The sequence below is a fragment of the Coenobita brevimanus genome, chromosome 60, assembly GCF_032717465.1.
Source record: "Coenobita brevimanus isolate Jiangsu-jjx chromosome 60, ASM3271746v2, whole genome shotgun sequence".
NCBI lineage: Eukaryota > Metazoa > Arthropoda > Malacostraca > Decapoda > Coenobitidae > Coenobita > Coenobita brevimanus.
This window is the reverse complement of record NC_137013.1, coordinates 37,453,803-37,471,109: the sequence shown is the minus strand read 5'-3', so window position 1 is coordinate 37,471,109 and position 17,307 is coordinate 37,453,803. Positions and strand designations below refer to the sequence as shown.

The window sequence follows — 17,307 nt, the reverse complement described above, 5'->3', positions numbered from 1 at the left end:
GGATCAGAGTCTTTAGGGGACAGGGGCTTGCTGTGGCTATGAGAAATATTAGCCAGAATAAATAATGTAAATGGAGGACTGTCTAAGTCTTTTTTTAATTGTTAATAGAAGGGTTTAGGCCATTATCCAAGTACGGAGCTTTGAGAAAGACAACTACAGAGAATGACAGTAATATAGCCGTAGTTTCGGGGCTTGAGTGGTAACAGTGAATGTGTAGCGCATTCAGTGGCAGAACTTTGGGTAGTTTCCCCACCTCTCCTTTTCTTTTTCTTTTGTTTTCCTTTTCTCCGGACCCTTTCTCACTCCATGTTTGGAATGGAAAAGAGGTGTGGTGGTGATGATGATGATGATGATGTGATAGTGGTGGTGGTGGTGATGATGACGATGATGATGATGTGATAGTGGTGGTGGTGATGATGATGATGTGATAGTGGTGGTGGTGGTGGTGACGATGATGTGATAGTGGTGGTGATGATGATGATGATGATGATGATGTGATAGTGGTGGTGATGATGATGATGATGATGATGATGATGTGATAGTGGTGGTGATGATGATGATGATGATGTGATAGTGGTGGTGATGATGATGATGATGATGTGATAGTGGTGGTGATGATGATGATGTGATAGTGGTGGTGATGATGATGATGATGTGATAGTGGTGGTGATGATGATGGTGTGATAATGGTGGTGGTGATGATGATGATGATGATGTGATAGTAATGGTGGTGATGATGATGATGTGATAGTGGTGGTGATGATGATGATGTGATAGTGGTGGTGGTGATGATGATGATGATGTGATAGTGGTGGTGGTGATGATGATGATGATGTGATGATGGTGGTGGTGGTGGTGGTGATGATTTTTTAGCCTCACTGCTAGATGCGTCCTAAACTTGGTAAAATCGCTTAACGAAAGGAAGACTAAAGTAAGTGGAACATCTTGGTGCGGTAAGATTAAAGGAAGCGAAAATACCGTAGCTCCTGTTATTTCCAATGGCTGTAATTAAAGACTGGCTAATTGTACAGCTGTTAAGATGGAGTACTGATAATTAGGCCTCGTTATTAACTTATTGTTGAAGAATTATGAGTACTAATCTTGGCAACGACGTCCTTAATTGGGTCGTTGGTTTTGGTAGATGGCAATTAGCATCTCAACCCATCGTTTTCGTGCTGGAGAGACGCCTTCATGTGGTGGCACTGATATGGCGGCCGTGAAGCTGTCTGGCTATACAAAACGCCCTCAACTCCTTATCTTCCAAAAGGAGAGATGACAGATACCAGGTGGAGGAATGTTGCTGCTACTACAACTACTACTACTACTACTACTACTACTGCTACTACTACTACTGCTACTACTACTACAACTACTACTCGTACTACTACTACTACTACTACTACAGTACTACCCGGTACTTCTACTACTACTACTACTACTACTACTGCTACTACCATTACCACTACTACTGCTACTAATACTGCTCTTACCACTGTCTTTCATGCGTTGATATTCATGCTGCCTCCAGACGATTCTGTTTCGTCGAGGAAAGACTATACGGAACAGAGGTAAAGGTTGAGGTCCGTATTCTCGTTGGTTAAGGAATCTCCTTAACACATCTTCCTAAGCGATTCATTTTGCTTATTACTGTACACATTACTGTCCTATTCTGTGTTATCAGAATCCTTCTGACATCGCCATACTCTGCATAAATAATACACAGAAGGATGTTTACCAGCCCTATCCAAAAATACACGGTCATAGCCTGCAGTCCTAACGGACCCAGGTTCGAATCCCGGCTGGGGCAGGGAACAGTTTAAGGATTTGAATTTCATTAAATCAGGCTTTACTGATCTACCAGAAGACTCGCCGACATGTCGTAAAAATACCCCCGCTAATACCAATACACCAGTCCTGTATGAGACAGCCCTAGCATGTATTCAATATGGACTGTGGGTGTTAGCGTCGAAGTGGTGACATGTAGAGGTGTATGGTATGAAGGAGGACTGCTGGGCCTTGATAGCAGGCTGTGAAGCCTATGCCCAGAGTCGGACACATAAAAAAGAAAAAAAAAAAAATTACTCTTTCAGTCTGAAGGTCATTGTAACAAAAGTCATCGTAGTGAAGTGGTCAACCCTTTTAGCCCAAACACGCATTTTATGTTGTACTTAGACGATTTTTATGCGTCATAGGAGGGACCTTTAGTTGGGATGGTGTTGGTGGAAGCTATATTTAACCTCTGCAGTTCGAAAGGCCTCCCCCCAGCTGAATAAAATCGTCTCTGGATGGCAAGAATGTTGAAGGGTTAAGGAAGTAGATTGATCGATAGGTAGATGCGAGTAGATAGACTGATGATCATGATAGGTAGATAAACGCGTATAACAAACACACAAATGCAGACAGAGATACGTGTGTAAGTAGTGGGTTGCTAGATTGATAAAGGTAAACAGATGGGAAAATATGTAATAATAAGATAATTATATGTGTATTGATACAGAGAAAATTATTGTTTGACATGTAGATAAAAGAATAGATACATATGTACATGTATAGATAGATAAGGTGACAAGAAACTGATTAAGGAAATGAAAGGATGATTCTCTCTCTCTCTCTCTCTCTCTCTCACTGTGTGTGTGTTTATGTGTGTGTGTGTGTGTGCGTGTTTGTGTGTGCGTGTTTGTGTGTGTGTGTGTGTGTGCGTGTAATGTTTTCCCTCTCCTATGGTGGCTTATTTAAAAAAACGTTGAACACTGGAAGAATGTGTGTGTGTGTGTGTGTGTGTGTGTGTGCGTGCGTACGCGCGCGCATGCTTCCCTTCCTGTCACATCTGCCATCGGAAGAGTTGAACGTTGGAGAGATTATGTGAGTTGCTGCTAGAATCATTTTCTGTGTAATTGCGTTTTTTCCCTCTACCATCTTTTTGGATTTTTTTTTAGGAGACGAGCGTTGGGTGGATATTATGTTGCTACGAGAAAGAAAGAGAGAGAGAGAGAGAGTGTGTGTAATGTGTGTTTATGCATCATGTGTTTGTGTGTGCCGCTGTCGTGTGTGTTTTGGTGTGCTTTGTAGCTATCGTGTGCATGTGTATTTGTGCCCTGCATGTTTGTGTTGCTTTGTATTGTGTGCATGTGTGTTTGTGCCCTACATGTGTGTGTGTGTGTGTGTGTGTGTGTGTGTGTATGTCTTCCCCAGTAACCAAACACATCTCAGTCAAGACTCCCATTTCCTCTGCTTCCTGTCTTCTGAGGATGACCCCGATTACGTCCACCACCACCACTCAGTCTCATTAATGTCACGTCATCTCCCTGGTTACCCTCGGTGGTTCGGTGGTGCCGTGTTAGTCTCCCGATCACGGGTTTGAAATCTAAACCATATCGGACGTTTAAGTGCGGTATCGATTTAGCGGCGTGTCCTTACATTATGTTGGTCATCTGTCTCTACACATATCGGTTATAAGCAAACAGGTTCACAGAGTCTGACTATTATAAGCATACCAGGCTAGTCGCCCAAAACACTCTGACATTCATACCCGCTGCATGGGATCGACATAAACTATACATTCATGAGTAGCCTACATACATACATACACCTACATACATACATACGTTCATACATATATACGTAACATTTATACATACATATATACATACATAACATTCATACATACACATACATACATACATAGACCGTATATATACTGTACATGGGAGCATTAAAAACTTTTGTACAGTGACGTTTTGTACTGTTTGTCCTCAGACGATTGTATTCAGCTGAAGGGAGATGAATCGATGTGCAGGACTATTTCATCTCTTTCCTGACTTGAATAAAAATCAAGTAATCGTATTGAAGGGGTTAAAGTGTACGCAGTGGCCCCTCTCTCTCTCTCTCTCTCTCTCTCTCCAGACGATTTTGATCACCATTGCATAGAATTTTCGACCTTGAGGAGTTAGATTCAGCCTTCATTAACCCCTCCTGTGCAAGACGCCTCCTCTGAGCTGAATAAAATCGTCATATGGTAGCAGTAGTAAAGGAGAAAATAGGTAGTGGGACAGAAAGGATTAAGGCCTAGGTCAGGTGTGTTGTTTGATTGGCTGATTGATGTGTTTTGGAGACCTGATTTTCATGTAGTAGTAATAATAGTAGTAGCAGGACCAGAGAGTCGAAGTAGTAGTAGTGGTAGACAGTCAAAGTAGTAGTGGTAGTACTAGTAGTAGTAGTAGTAGCAGCAGTAGTAGTAACATTAGTTGTAGTAGTTGTAGTAGTAACAATAGTAGTAGCAGACAGTAGAAGTTGTGAAGGTGATGGTGGTAGTAGTAGTAGTAGTAGTAGTACCAGGGTTGGCATGGATAGCTCCCCGGGTACCTACCCACTTACCCTCCCAGACCGTTTTTTTTTTTTTTTTTTTTACCGGGCGGGTAGTTTTAAAAAATTACAGTAAATAAAAATATTAATTATTTAATCGATAAATTATGTACTGTACATGTACATACATACACAAATTTAAAGACCGAGTGCTCCACACAAAGTGCGGTTCCAGTCTCATGTCGTAATGGCGGCACTCCAGGCAGCCCTGTTCAGAGCTGCCTCACTTGCCAGGTTTTTAAATTCAGGGGCAGATCCATGGTCAGATTGTACAGTCTGATCTCACGTCTTTCTAGGTCTAACCCTTGGTTCAGCGCCCTCCACGTTCACCGACATGCATCTTTTCACCCAGCTTAGTTCATCCATCGTCTCCACATGTCCAAACCAACATAGCCTGCTTGTGTGCATCTCATCGTTGATACTGTTGATACCTTGTGGATGTTCCTGGCAGATTTTTTTTTTTTTTTTTCATTAGATGCGCTTATGTCCTCCCCCTCCTCCTCCTCCAGGGATTTTTGGTGTGAAGACGTTTTCTTGAGAAAAGGAATGCATCTCTTCAGGTGTTCTCTCAGTCTTTCTACTTTTGAACTTATTTTTTCACTACAGTGTCTACATTTCTGTTTCTTTTTTCCCCTCTCATCATTAGTTTCTTCAAACTCACTCCATTCAGTAGCTTTGTATCTGCCTTTGCTTGTCATGATGTTGCGTAGTGACCCTCCACTGGCTACTGCCCAAGAAAGACTGGTCTAGTTGTGCTATTCTGAATGAAGTATTTATGCTTGTTTGTTTATACATGTTACAACATGAATGCCTCTTAGGCTAAGTAGCCTGGCTTTCATCATGCTTTGCACAACACGTCTCAGCATGAAAATTTACAATATGGTTAGATAAATCTTTGATTTAAAAACTGCATAATACTCTAACATTATACTTCATGATATTGCATAATGTAAGTTACAGTACAGTACTATTTAGCCTTTACTGAGCAGTATCTAAAAGGAATAATTTTATCATTCTTAAATTATTACATTTGAATACACAGTATATATGAGTAGTAGTATTTTCAACATGAGTGTCTACACTCCAAGTTTCATCATCATTGTATTACGTGTTTCAACCTGTAGTCCAGTACTGAAAGAAATTACAGTATGGCACGGTACTATCTATCTGTCTGTTGCCAGACGCCGTAATCCCGTAAGGGGTGGCCACAAACAAATAGCCTCCATGTCACCCTATCCCCCGCCATTCCACCTCCGTGCTTCCAGCTCACACACCCCTCTCTCATATACCTCTCCATTCCATTCCCCCAGTCCATCCTTGGCCTTCCCCTCCCTCTCACTCCCTCCACCTCACTCACATACACTCTCCTCGGCAGTCTTTCACTCTCCATCCTCTCCACATGGCCAAACCACCTCATTGTGTTTCTCCTAACGCTTCCTATCATATCCACACCACAACGGTCCTTCACTTCCTCATTTGTCAGTCTGTCTCTCCATGTGACTCCACAGGCTCCTCTCAAATAACTCATTTCCACTGCTCTCACTCTTGACTTCTGTCCCTCCAACAAGGTCCAAACTTCACTTCCATACGTTAGAGGAGGTATCACAATACTGTCATGCAGTAACTTTTTCACATCCATGCTCACTCTGCTATAAAATATATTTTGTATAATATATCGTTTAAAAGAAATAAAAATATTTACTGTAAAAAAATCTCAGGGTTTGTAAAAATCCTGTGTTTTACCCGGGTTCTTTATATAAAACCCTGGCGGGTTGGGAAAAAAAAAAATGTCAGCCCTGAATAGTAGTAGACAGTAGAAGTAGTAAAGGTGATGGCAGTAGTAGTAGTGGTAGTAGTAGTGGCAATAGTAGTAGTGGTGGGAAAGTAGCTTAAAGGAAATGAAAGGTGGGAAGGGAGTAAGATACAGAAGAGGGTAATAGATAGAAAGATAAATTAGTAGTAGTAGGAGGAGGGGGATAGTTATGAATGGATGGTGTGAGGTGCTGAATAAGGAAGTACGTATATTACCCAACCCGGAAATAAACACAGATTAGAATAACGTGTTGTACCATCCTTGTTGACTTAAGCATTTTCCTTCTTGTATGACAATGAATTTCAGTGGTTAGTTGTAGTAGTAGTACTGTAGTATCAGCAGTAGTGGTAGTAGTAGTAGTAGTAGTAATTGTGGTACCAGTAGTAGTAGTAATGTAAAGCATGTTAACTTTTCTTCTACAACTGTTATGGTTTAATGGTAATAATAGCAGCAGCAGTAGTAGTGGTGGTGGTGGTGGTGGTGGTGGTGGTGGTAGCAGTAGTAGTAGTGGTGGAGGTAGCAGTAGTAGTAGTGGTGGTAGTTATTTAAAGCATTTCACCCTTACTTCTACAACTGTTATGGTTCATCCTGTTTTTATGATGGTGGAGATTGAGTCACATCCTGATAACTCTCTCTCTCTCTCTCTCTCTCTCTCTCTCTCTCTCTCTCTCTCCTGCAGAAGGAAATGTGTTTATCAAGTCACAGTAATCACCTTCATATTGATAAAGTATATAAGGGAAATGAATGAAATGATCGATCTGTGTGTGTTTGTGTGTTTGTGAGAGAGAGAGAGAGAGAGAGAGAGAGAGAGAGAGAGAGAGAGAGAGTAATGTCAAAGAGTCATCATTGTTAATAGTTTGATGACCCTTAATTACTGGGATGTGTCTGCATGATAGCTATTGTTAGGCTTGTGTTGCATTTATGGTGTGTTGTGTTGTTGAATGGTTTGCTCTAGATCTCCCCACAAAGGAAATTCAGTAATGATGATGATCTTATGGTGTGTTGTGTTGTTTTGCTGTTGATTGGTTTGCTGTGCATCTCTCCGCAAAACCAACTGAGTGACCGCGATGGTGATGATGATGATATTACCGCTGTTGAATTAAAACGTATTCTTGTCAGGTAAAGAGTATTCCTATCACCTTTCCTGTACCAGTTTATTTCTTAGTTGGTGTTTGTATTGAAATATTTAGATATTTTCATGTTGTGGATGCAGACATGCTTGTACTGCAGATACTGAATAATTGTGTTGCAGGCGTGAATTTATGTGTATTTCAAATATTGAGTTATCGTCACGTTGCTGTTGATTTGTCACGTTGCAGATGTTGATTTATTTTCTTGTGTTGCAGGCGTGGGTTTATCTATGCATTACAAATATTGAGTTTTCACGTTGCAGATGCTGATTTCTTTTCTTCTTGTGTTGCAGGCATTCCACTGGCAGAGCGAAGCGGGGGCCAAAAAATCCTCGGTGGATGACATGGTACTGCTCACCAAAATCACCGAGGCAGCCATCACGGACAATCTCAAACGACGGTTCATGGAAGACAAGTATGCTATAGTCCGTTCACTTTAACCTGGCAGGGAATATCGTCCTCGAGCGGCTTATTTCCCATAGCTCAGCAACAGAATAAGTCAGTGTTTTTTTTTATAATTTTCGTTCTTTTGCACTTTATTTCACCGACTTTCTGCAGCTTATTTCCCGTAGCTCAGTGGCACAATAAATGTTGTTAGCCCACAGTAACTTGGAAGAGAAATTCGTCCGTTTGCAGTCCAGCGACATATACCAATTTGTTTCTGTCAGACGATTTTATTTAGCTAAGAAAGAGCCTGTATATGTATATGTAGAGCAGGGGTTAATGAAGACCATATCGAAACTCATTACTTACAAATGTCTCTACTGAGCCGAAGGAAATTTGTAAAAAATGAAAAGGACAAGAAAAGGTATAACAAAGCATCGTTCCTATTACCGTTCACTCGCTTAGCACCTTTGTTCACTCACTCATACACATGCATGCGCTCACATGTACACACATATACATACACGTACTCATACTATATTTAGATACATACACATTTAAAGCCGGCCGCAACAGTATACATAGCCTACATAGAGACGTACATACAGATTAACGCAAGCACATTATATACGATATATACACATACCAATACATGTTTATTCACACTTTCATGTACACAAACACGTGGGATACATTTACGTATAGGTGCACATACACAAAGAACAAATTTGCGTACAACACACACACACACACACACACACCCTCCGCCCTCTCTCTCTCTCTCTCTCTCTCTCAAGGATATCAGTGGTATAAACAGCTGTATCATTGTCTCACCATAAAGTTTGGACTAATTGATTTATTATAGTAAAACTTAATAACGTAATTTCTCTGTTCCTGAACTCTCTAGCTAGACACCTGTGTAGATAGGTAAATAGATAAGAAATAGATAACTAGATAGATAAATATAGATGGGTATTCAAATGGAATGATAGGTAAATATGTTGCTCCTTCATTCAATTTAGACAAACATGGGAGGTGGATCGGTAGATAGATAGATATATAAAAAAATACGTAGATAGATAACTAGATAGATAAATAGATTGGTATGCAGTTAAAATTATACATTAATCTGTAGCCTCTTCAATCATACAAGACAAACACATGATGTACAAACAAATAAAAAGTTAAATATAGATAAATAGATTGGTATTCAAGTGGATGGATATACAGTATAAATCATTATCCCTTTGTCAGTGGTGTACCGTTAATATTTAGGTAATTGCAGCATCCAGGCCATCTTATTCAAAATAGGAAATTCTGATAGTGAAGAGGTTAATGAAGGCTATAGGTGACCGCTCTGTTAGGAACTGTTTCTCATAAGGTAGATAGATTGTATGGAGATCTCATTAATAATTATAATAATATTAGTAAATGGATGAAAAATAAGAGTTTGTCATAAGTGTAAAAGTTGGATGTCTGAATGGAGATAACAAAAGAATTATTAATGAAAAATAAATAAATAAATTATGCACCATACTTTAACAACTTTTGGATGGAATGATGAAGTAAAACTGTATGGTGTTATCAAGTATAATTTGGAGAGCCGTCAGCTGTCGTTTTAGGAGTTTTGATACAAGAGGCGCCTTACTTAGATAGATCAGTAGGTGTATATGAAGCTAGATGGACAGAATGATAGGTGGATAATTGAATAAATTTGAGAAATACCATGTGGAAAGATGGAGGGAATAAGTGGAGAGATGGGGGTAATATTTAGAGGTGGAGGGAATATTGGAGAGATGGAGTATTTGAAGAGATTGGGGGAAATATATGGAGAGTAATACATGCGTAGATGGAGAGATGGTGGGAATACATGCATAGATGGAGGGAATACATGCATAAATGGAGGAAATGTGTGGAGAAATGGATGGAATACATTCATAGATAGAGGGAATATGAAGAGTGATGAAGGGAATACATGCAGAGATGGAGAGAATGTGTGGAGCGATTAATGGAATTCATGCAGAGAAGGAGGGAATGTGTGGAGTGGAGGAGGGCTGGAGTGAAAATGTGGATAAGTGGAGAGAACAGCCTATGAAAGATGGAGGGGGATATGGTGAGGAGGAGATAATGCCAACTATGGAGAAAGTGAAAGAAGTGTGTACAGATGTGGAGGAAATATTTGGAGATATAGAGATATGTATGGATAGAGAGTATGTGTGGAATGGAGGAGTGGAGGGACAATGTGGAGAGATGGAGAGGGGTAGTGGAGGAGAGATGAAGGGAACTGTGTTGAGCAGGATGAGTGACTCAGACTGGGACAGAATGGGTGGAGGGTGGCTGGAGTCGTTGTTAGGTTTTTAGGTGGGAGAGGAATGGTGATGAATCCTGGGTTGAAAGTAAAATTTTTATTGTCATTGTTGTCTTTATCTTCATATTGTATTTTCATCATCATCATAACCAATTTGCCAGCAATTAATTAGGTGGATAAAGTATTAATTATGTTATTTTTGCCACACCCACTGGGGTGACCAAATGATGTGTGTCCCAAATTGTCATCCACTCACTCACTCATTCATTGACTGAATCACTACCATTTTGAAGCATGAGGTCCAGGTCTTCTTGGTAGGGTGGGGGGTGAATGTTGGGGTATACATACATAGATACAATACTTACCAGTACATACATACACCCATAAAAATACACAATATATGAAAGCAGTGATAAGAAACAGGGAAGTGAGCATGGAAGTGAAAAAGTTACTACATGACAGTATTGTGATACCAACTCTAACGTACGGAAGTGAAGCTTGGACGTTGTTGGAAGGACACAAGTCAAGAGTGAGAGCAGTGGAAATGAGTTATTTAAGAGGAGCCTGTGGAGTCACATGGAGAGACAGGCTGACGAATGAGGATATAAAGGAGCGTTGTGGTGTGGATGTGGATGTGATAGGAAGCATTATGAGGAACACACTGAGGTGGTTTGGCCATGTGGAGAGGATGGAGGGTGAAAGACTGACGAAGAGAGTGTATGTGAGTGAGGTGGAGGGGGAAAGAGGGAGGGGGAGGCCGAGGATGAGATGGAGAGATGGGGTGGAGAGGTATATGAGAGAGGGGGGTGTGAGTTGGGAGCAGGGGAGTGAAATGGCGGGGGACAGGGCAACTTGGAGGCGATTTGTTTGTGGCCACCCCGAACGGGATTGAGGCGTCTGGCAATAGATAGATAGATAGATATGAGTACTAGCCAACTACATACCTGCATTGCACTGGAATAGCCATAAATATGACACAGGGGGGCAGGGCAGAGCTCTAAGCAGTTACCTGCACCGGTACAACCTTTGAACCAGAGAGGTGTGATTCCCATAAATACTGCAGGGGTGGGTGTAGCTATCAAAGGTGACTTTTCTTGAGATTTAAGATTTATGGTGAAGTTCTGTACTGAAATGCCAAAGGAGGTTTACTAGAGCATTTTGTTCATTCAAATAGTGTTACTATAATACTAGTCTTCTTCAAGACAAAATACACAACCCTTACATGGGCATGGTTGCCTTACTGTAGATATTATCACACCATTTTCCATACAGTCGGCTCAGGAAATTGAAAGAAATTGGGAAGTGAGTTTTTTTGGTAGCTGTGGAATTTTAATAGAAAATTCTTGTGTAATCTGTTGACTTAAAGGTCAAAACAACTCTAGGACGGTATTTTTATCCACCTAATACCATATGTCTTCATTCATCAAAGAGTAAGCCATATGAGCCTGACGGTGTTATCACAGTCACCATTAATCCTCTTATTGCTAATGGCAAAGTATTTTATTCCCAGGGTGGGTCATAGTAGCCTGAATGTGTAAAAAATAAATGAATAAATGTAATAAATAACCTGAAAAAGCTGGTACAGTATACACCAGAGAGAAGATGACGGAGCAGTGGGGCAGAGGGACAAGGATGATCTTATATGAAGAGAGTGGCCTGTGTCCTTCACTGTGTGTTCTCAGTCCCTGCCTCCATTCTCCCCTTTCCACTTTGTTCTATTCATCCATACTACTAAAATGATAACTACAGGCAGTTTTTCTTTGTAAGTTAGAGATGTTTTCCAGAAGATCTCACTGTTGTACCATGCAGTTAGCACTTCAAATTGGGAAATACTGGCAGATAGCTGTATAAGAGATAACATTAAACTGCGTAATAGGCAGTTTTTGTGGACTTAACTGGATGGGGGGGGGGGAAGGCCATGGAAAGCAAAACTTACTGTATGCATGCCTTTAGCATACAGTATTCAATATTTCATTCATTTTAACTAGGTGGGGAACGTTGACCTCTTGTGGGTCATTTCACATAGCTCAGTGGCAGAAAAAGACAGTGCAGTGGCTCTGTAGTCTTATCATAGCAGTTCTTCATGCCTAGCACCAAATTTTTGTGTTAATCTTATTTTACATCTCAGCAGTCAAGATTGGGAGATAACACTTTTGCGTGTAGTTAAAGGGAACAGAGTATAGCAAGCCCCCTTTTACTCACTTTATTACAGTTTGTTTCTATTTTCATTGTATCATCCCAACAACAGAGATGCACCTCCCTTAAAACTGCTGGTCTTCCCTCCATTCTCGACACTTTTCTCCAGTTATATCCTACTGATAACAAATATGCTTCTCCCCTGAATGTTCTAGCTTGTTCCCTCTAATGTTGATGGGTCTGCTTAGCCAGGCAGACCGGAGTTGATCAGCAGCATCAAGAAGAATATCCATACTTCCTCTTTGTTTTTGTTTTCATCTGACAGTAAATGTACACATCCTTTTTGTCTTATAGCTCATGTCCTCTGCTCCATCCCTCCATTCTGTGCATTCTACTTTGTTCTTTTCTCTCACCATTCTGTCCATTGCATTTAGTTCTTTTCTCCCCTATCCTCTACATGTTATTTGTGGTACCATAGTTCTTTTCTCCCTCCAGTTTCTCCTTTCCACTTCTATCTTTTCTTATTCTACCCTCCTGACAACAAAATGCACAAACTTTTAGTTTTCAGGCAGTCTTCCTGCACACTTTCATTCCTTTTACTTTTCAGTTTTCTATTTTATATATTTTTTACTGCTACTCTTCTGACAGCTATTATTTGCTGAATATTAGAAACAGTTTCCATTTATTTATTTATTTTTTTGAAAACCCTCACCTTAAGCTGGGTGTATTAGGATGGCAGGTGCTGGAATAAGATTAAAAATTGTCTTTCTGTCAGTCTATCTATCTATTGCCAGATTCCTTAATCCTGTAAGGGGTGGCCACAAACAAATTGCCTCCATGTCACCTGGTCCCTTGCCATTTCACTGCCCTGCTCCCAGCTCACACCCCTCTCTCTCATATACCCCTCCACTCCATCCCGCATCCATAGCCTCCCCTTCCCTCTCCCCCCTTCCACCTCACTCACATACATGCACCTTATTAGTCTCTCACTCTCCATCCTCTCCACATGGCCAAACCACCTCTGTGTATTTCTTTGAACTCTTTCTGACAGATCCACATTAAAAAGTTGTCATTATATGAAAGTACAGAAGCTTAAGATAATACTTTACTGCTAAATTCTTTACGCCAGTACAAATTCTTTACTACATCGTCAGATCCTTTACCAGGTTCTTATACTGCACTATAGACTCAAAATTTACTCCACTACATAACTTTTAACCATCCATCATCCAATCCTTTTATTCCCCCATCAGTTGCATAGAAACCTAGGATTAGGTTGACTTACAGGTGAGATCAGTCACTTGATGTTGAATGCCATTATATGAGTAATATAATCTAGCTACCCTCAGATGTGAACCGTTATAGGCCATATCCGATTGGATAACTCATTAGGCTGACAGGCATATATTAGTAATATGGCCACTACCTAGCATTCCTAGAGTACACAGGAAAGCATTTGGTTGGTCACTCAGTGTAGAGTTGCCAGAACACTCCATCCACTACCAAATCCTTCACCTCACTACCATCTCTTTACTCCCCAGGATCTACACCTACATTGGGCCAGTGCTGGTGGCAGTTAACCCCTTCAAGCAGCTGCCGTACTTCGGGGACAAGGAGATTGAGATGTACCAGGGTGCGGCCCAGTATGAGGTGCCTCCACACATCTTCTCACTTGCAGACACCATGTATAGGAATATGCTCATTGATTTTGACAGCCAGTGTGTTATTATCAGGTAAGAGTGGGAAGTCAAATGGTGGTGGTGCTGTTGTTGTTGTTGTTGTAGCCTTAGGCTCATCTGAATGTGAACCTAGTGAACTGTGGGCTGAGGCTGCCATTCCCCTTTGGCCCACAATTCACCTTTTGAGAGATAGGGAGAGAACTGAGGGATGTTTTTAAAACTAGGCAGCTCCAGTTATGTTGATGCCAACACTTGAAGGCATCCCTCTCCAACAGATGTATGATTCTTGTATTCATACTAATCATGGTGCTATTGCAAGGTAAAGTTGTGGCACTGAAAAATAGCGATACTATGTGCAGTACTATGCTATTCATATTCTGACACCCGGTGAGTTACTGTCAGGCTGGTCTGGGGAATTAAAAGTGGAGGTATACTGTACAGGTAATTAATTTTCTCCTTCGCTTTTACCATATGCAGCAGTATCTTCATTGAGAGGTGGAGATGTCCTATGGTTGTCTTATTAATGACACCATGGACAGGAGTTTGCTCACTGATATCACCAGTCAGTGTTATTGTCAGATAAGTTGGAGATATTAACCCTTTCAGCCCAAGGACATCATTTTTATTTCACACTTGTTGACTGCTATTTTGCACACAAATACACATAGTTTCTTATGCGGATGACATAACACATGTACACACCAAAATGCAAACATAGTTGCACACATCCTCCAACCGTACTTCAACACACTACATGAATGGTTCACCACAAACATACTCAAAATAGCCCCAGCCAAATCTACAGTGACCCTTCTCACAAACTGAACAACAGAACATAGTCACATTCCACACCTCGCCATAAACAACACTCCCTTACCCCCCCACACACACACAACCCTTGGTGTAGCATACAATACATCCATGTCAATTAAACATCACATGACAAACATTAAAGATAAATTAACACCAAGACTCAATGCCTTAAGGTCACTTGTCCATACAACATTTGGACACAACAATGATACCACCACCACAGTATACAAACAATATATATGTTCAGTGATGAATTATGCAAAGCCTGCGCGGGCTTCTAACTTCACTAAAACACACTACAACACTTTATTGACCATACAGAACAAGGCCCTAAAAATAATCACAGGCTGCACAGCTACTATACACCCACAGACCACCTATACCAAGAAACCAAAGTCCTCAAAGTCAAGAATCATCTGGACATGAGAGGCATCTAAATTCTTACCATTGCCTCCACAAACTGACACCATCCACTACACTACATGGCAGCACGTCCACACACACCAGGGAACATCAGAACAACACCCAGCACATGATATCATACACAGATATTGTACTGTCATCTTTCCCTGCTCACCGGCCTCAAACCAGCTTCCAGAAGCATATCCATGCTCAGATCACTCGCCGCTCCAGTCAGTCACTTAAAGACAACACACAGCTGCATGCACGGCCTCCTGATATCCACCCTTCTGAATCCTACTTCCTCGTGAGGAAAGGGTCCACCCGGCCAGGCTGAGATGTGGGCATCATCCAGCCTTCTTGAGTTATCAGAATAGGCTGGATGACTCCGTCGCTGATGCCTGGCCAGAATGCAACACGGCACCCCATACTATTAAGCACATTATGGAAGACTACATTGCACACAATTGTCTGTGTCAGCCACACAACATATATTCCCTGAGAGCTCTGTTGGAAAGCCCAGTCTCGGCCATGGCCTTCCTAAGGGACTCGGAGCTGTTCGGCCAGACTCCCTAGGGAACAACTATTCTACTACAAACAAGGGATAAGGCTCTGGCACACTTAATGTCAGACTTGGCTCATATCTCTGATTGGGGTAGAAATAATCTTGTTATATTTAATGCATCAAAAACTCAGTTATTACATCTATCAACCCAACAAAATTTTTCACAGGAGTACCATCTAATTCTTAACAATATCCAGCTCAATCCTGCAGTATCATTAAACATACTCGGGTTTTCATTCTCTTGGAATTTATCCAGGAAAGAACATATCGCCTCTCTTGTAAAATCTGCTTCCAAGAGATCTGGTGTGCTAAGTCGACTCCGTGTATTCGTTACCAGTGCACAGTTGTTGACTTAATACATGGGTTTTATTTGACCCATTTTTGCGGGGAAGCTTTCCACACACAGCTCTTATCAACAAGGTGGAGGCAAAGGCCTTTCATCTTATTAACTCTTCCCCTTTTACTGGCTCTCTTTAACCTCTGTCTCAGCGCCTTACTGTTGCATCTTTATCTTTTTTCTGTTGCTGCTTCAATGGTCACTGCTCCTCTGAACTGTCTGCTTGCATCTCACCACCACTACGGCAGGCACTTAGCACCCGTCTAGCAACAAACTCTCATCCCTTTTCTATCCAGCTTTCTAATGCAAGAGTTAACCATTACTCCCAGTCCTTCATGGATGCAACAGGTCAACTCTGGAACTGTCTCCCTCTGTCTGCTTTTCCTACTGTCTGTGATTTCCAGTCTTTCAGACACAGTGTGGCCAGGCATCTTGAAAAGAATGGATCTTTAATTTGGCTCTATCTTGTGTTTTTTCTTGGAGGGAACAGTTTGCAGGCTCCTGGCCTTGGGTTCCTTCTTCCTTGTATAAAAAAAAAAAAAAAATCCAGCTGATGCCAGATGATTTTATTCAATTAAGACTTAGTTGCTGGAGTAAGATTGTTAGAATGTTGGCAGTGAATGTGAGTACTGTATTGTGTGGTGATGTGTTTGGGTGAGGAGAGACAAACTGTGCACACTCATGCTGTACTGTCATGATGTAATGTAGTCCAATTAAAATGATACTATTTATTGTCTCAGTATATTTATTAGCTGACATGACAGATTGAAAGCAGTCTCTAACAAGTCAGGAATGTTTTCCAAAATGTTATAACTTCTCCCAAACCACTGGTACTGTTGTTTTTGTTCTTGCTCATCCCTGATCTGCCTTATCAGGCAGACCTGTCAACTGCAGGTAAGCAACCACTCCTGTGGGGCTGTCCCATAAGTTCCCTACACTACTGATGTTGTGTCTACATTGTAATATGACATGTGCTGTGCAGTGCTCCATAATGTGCGTTATGTTGTGCAGGCCTATTCTTCAAGCTGTGTACAAATCATCTGTGATTCCATCTAACCCAAATCTAAGCTGGTAGCTGAGGAGGGTTAGGCAATGTCCTACTCTAAGTCAGGCTAGGTGAACTGACCTATTCAAGGACACCTGTGGTGGGTGGATGTAGCCTGTAGCATGGTATGGTGATCGAGATGTTGTATTGCCATATGCTGGAAGTCAGTGTGTAGGTATTTCCTCATTGCCAGTGTTGGAATGTCTGGAGGTGGGCTATTGTTGTAGAATTTAATAATGTTTGTGTGGTATAGAATTCAGTGCCTCTTATATTAAGGCCGTCTCTGACTGGGAAAACTTTAATTTTGGAGTGTACAGTAAGTGGGCTGTGGCAGTG

At 41.2% G+C, this 17,307-nt stretch overlaps 1 protein-coding gene across 1 annotated transcript in view; it reads left to right on the top strand.

Moving 5' to 3' along the window:
- Positions 1-17,307, top strand: part of LOC145403377 (unconventional myosin-Ie-like) — a 65,233-nt gene that overhangs the window by 4,052 nt on the left and 43,874 nt on the right. Inside the window, exons 2-3 of the mRNA XM_080275162.1 lie at positions 7,569-7,720; positions 13,675-13,866. Coding sequence (XP_080131288.1) covers positions 7,569-7,720; positions 13,675-13,866 — 344 coding nt within the window. The remainder of the gene's footprint in view (positions 1-7,568; positions 7,721-13,674; positions 13,867-17,307) is intronic.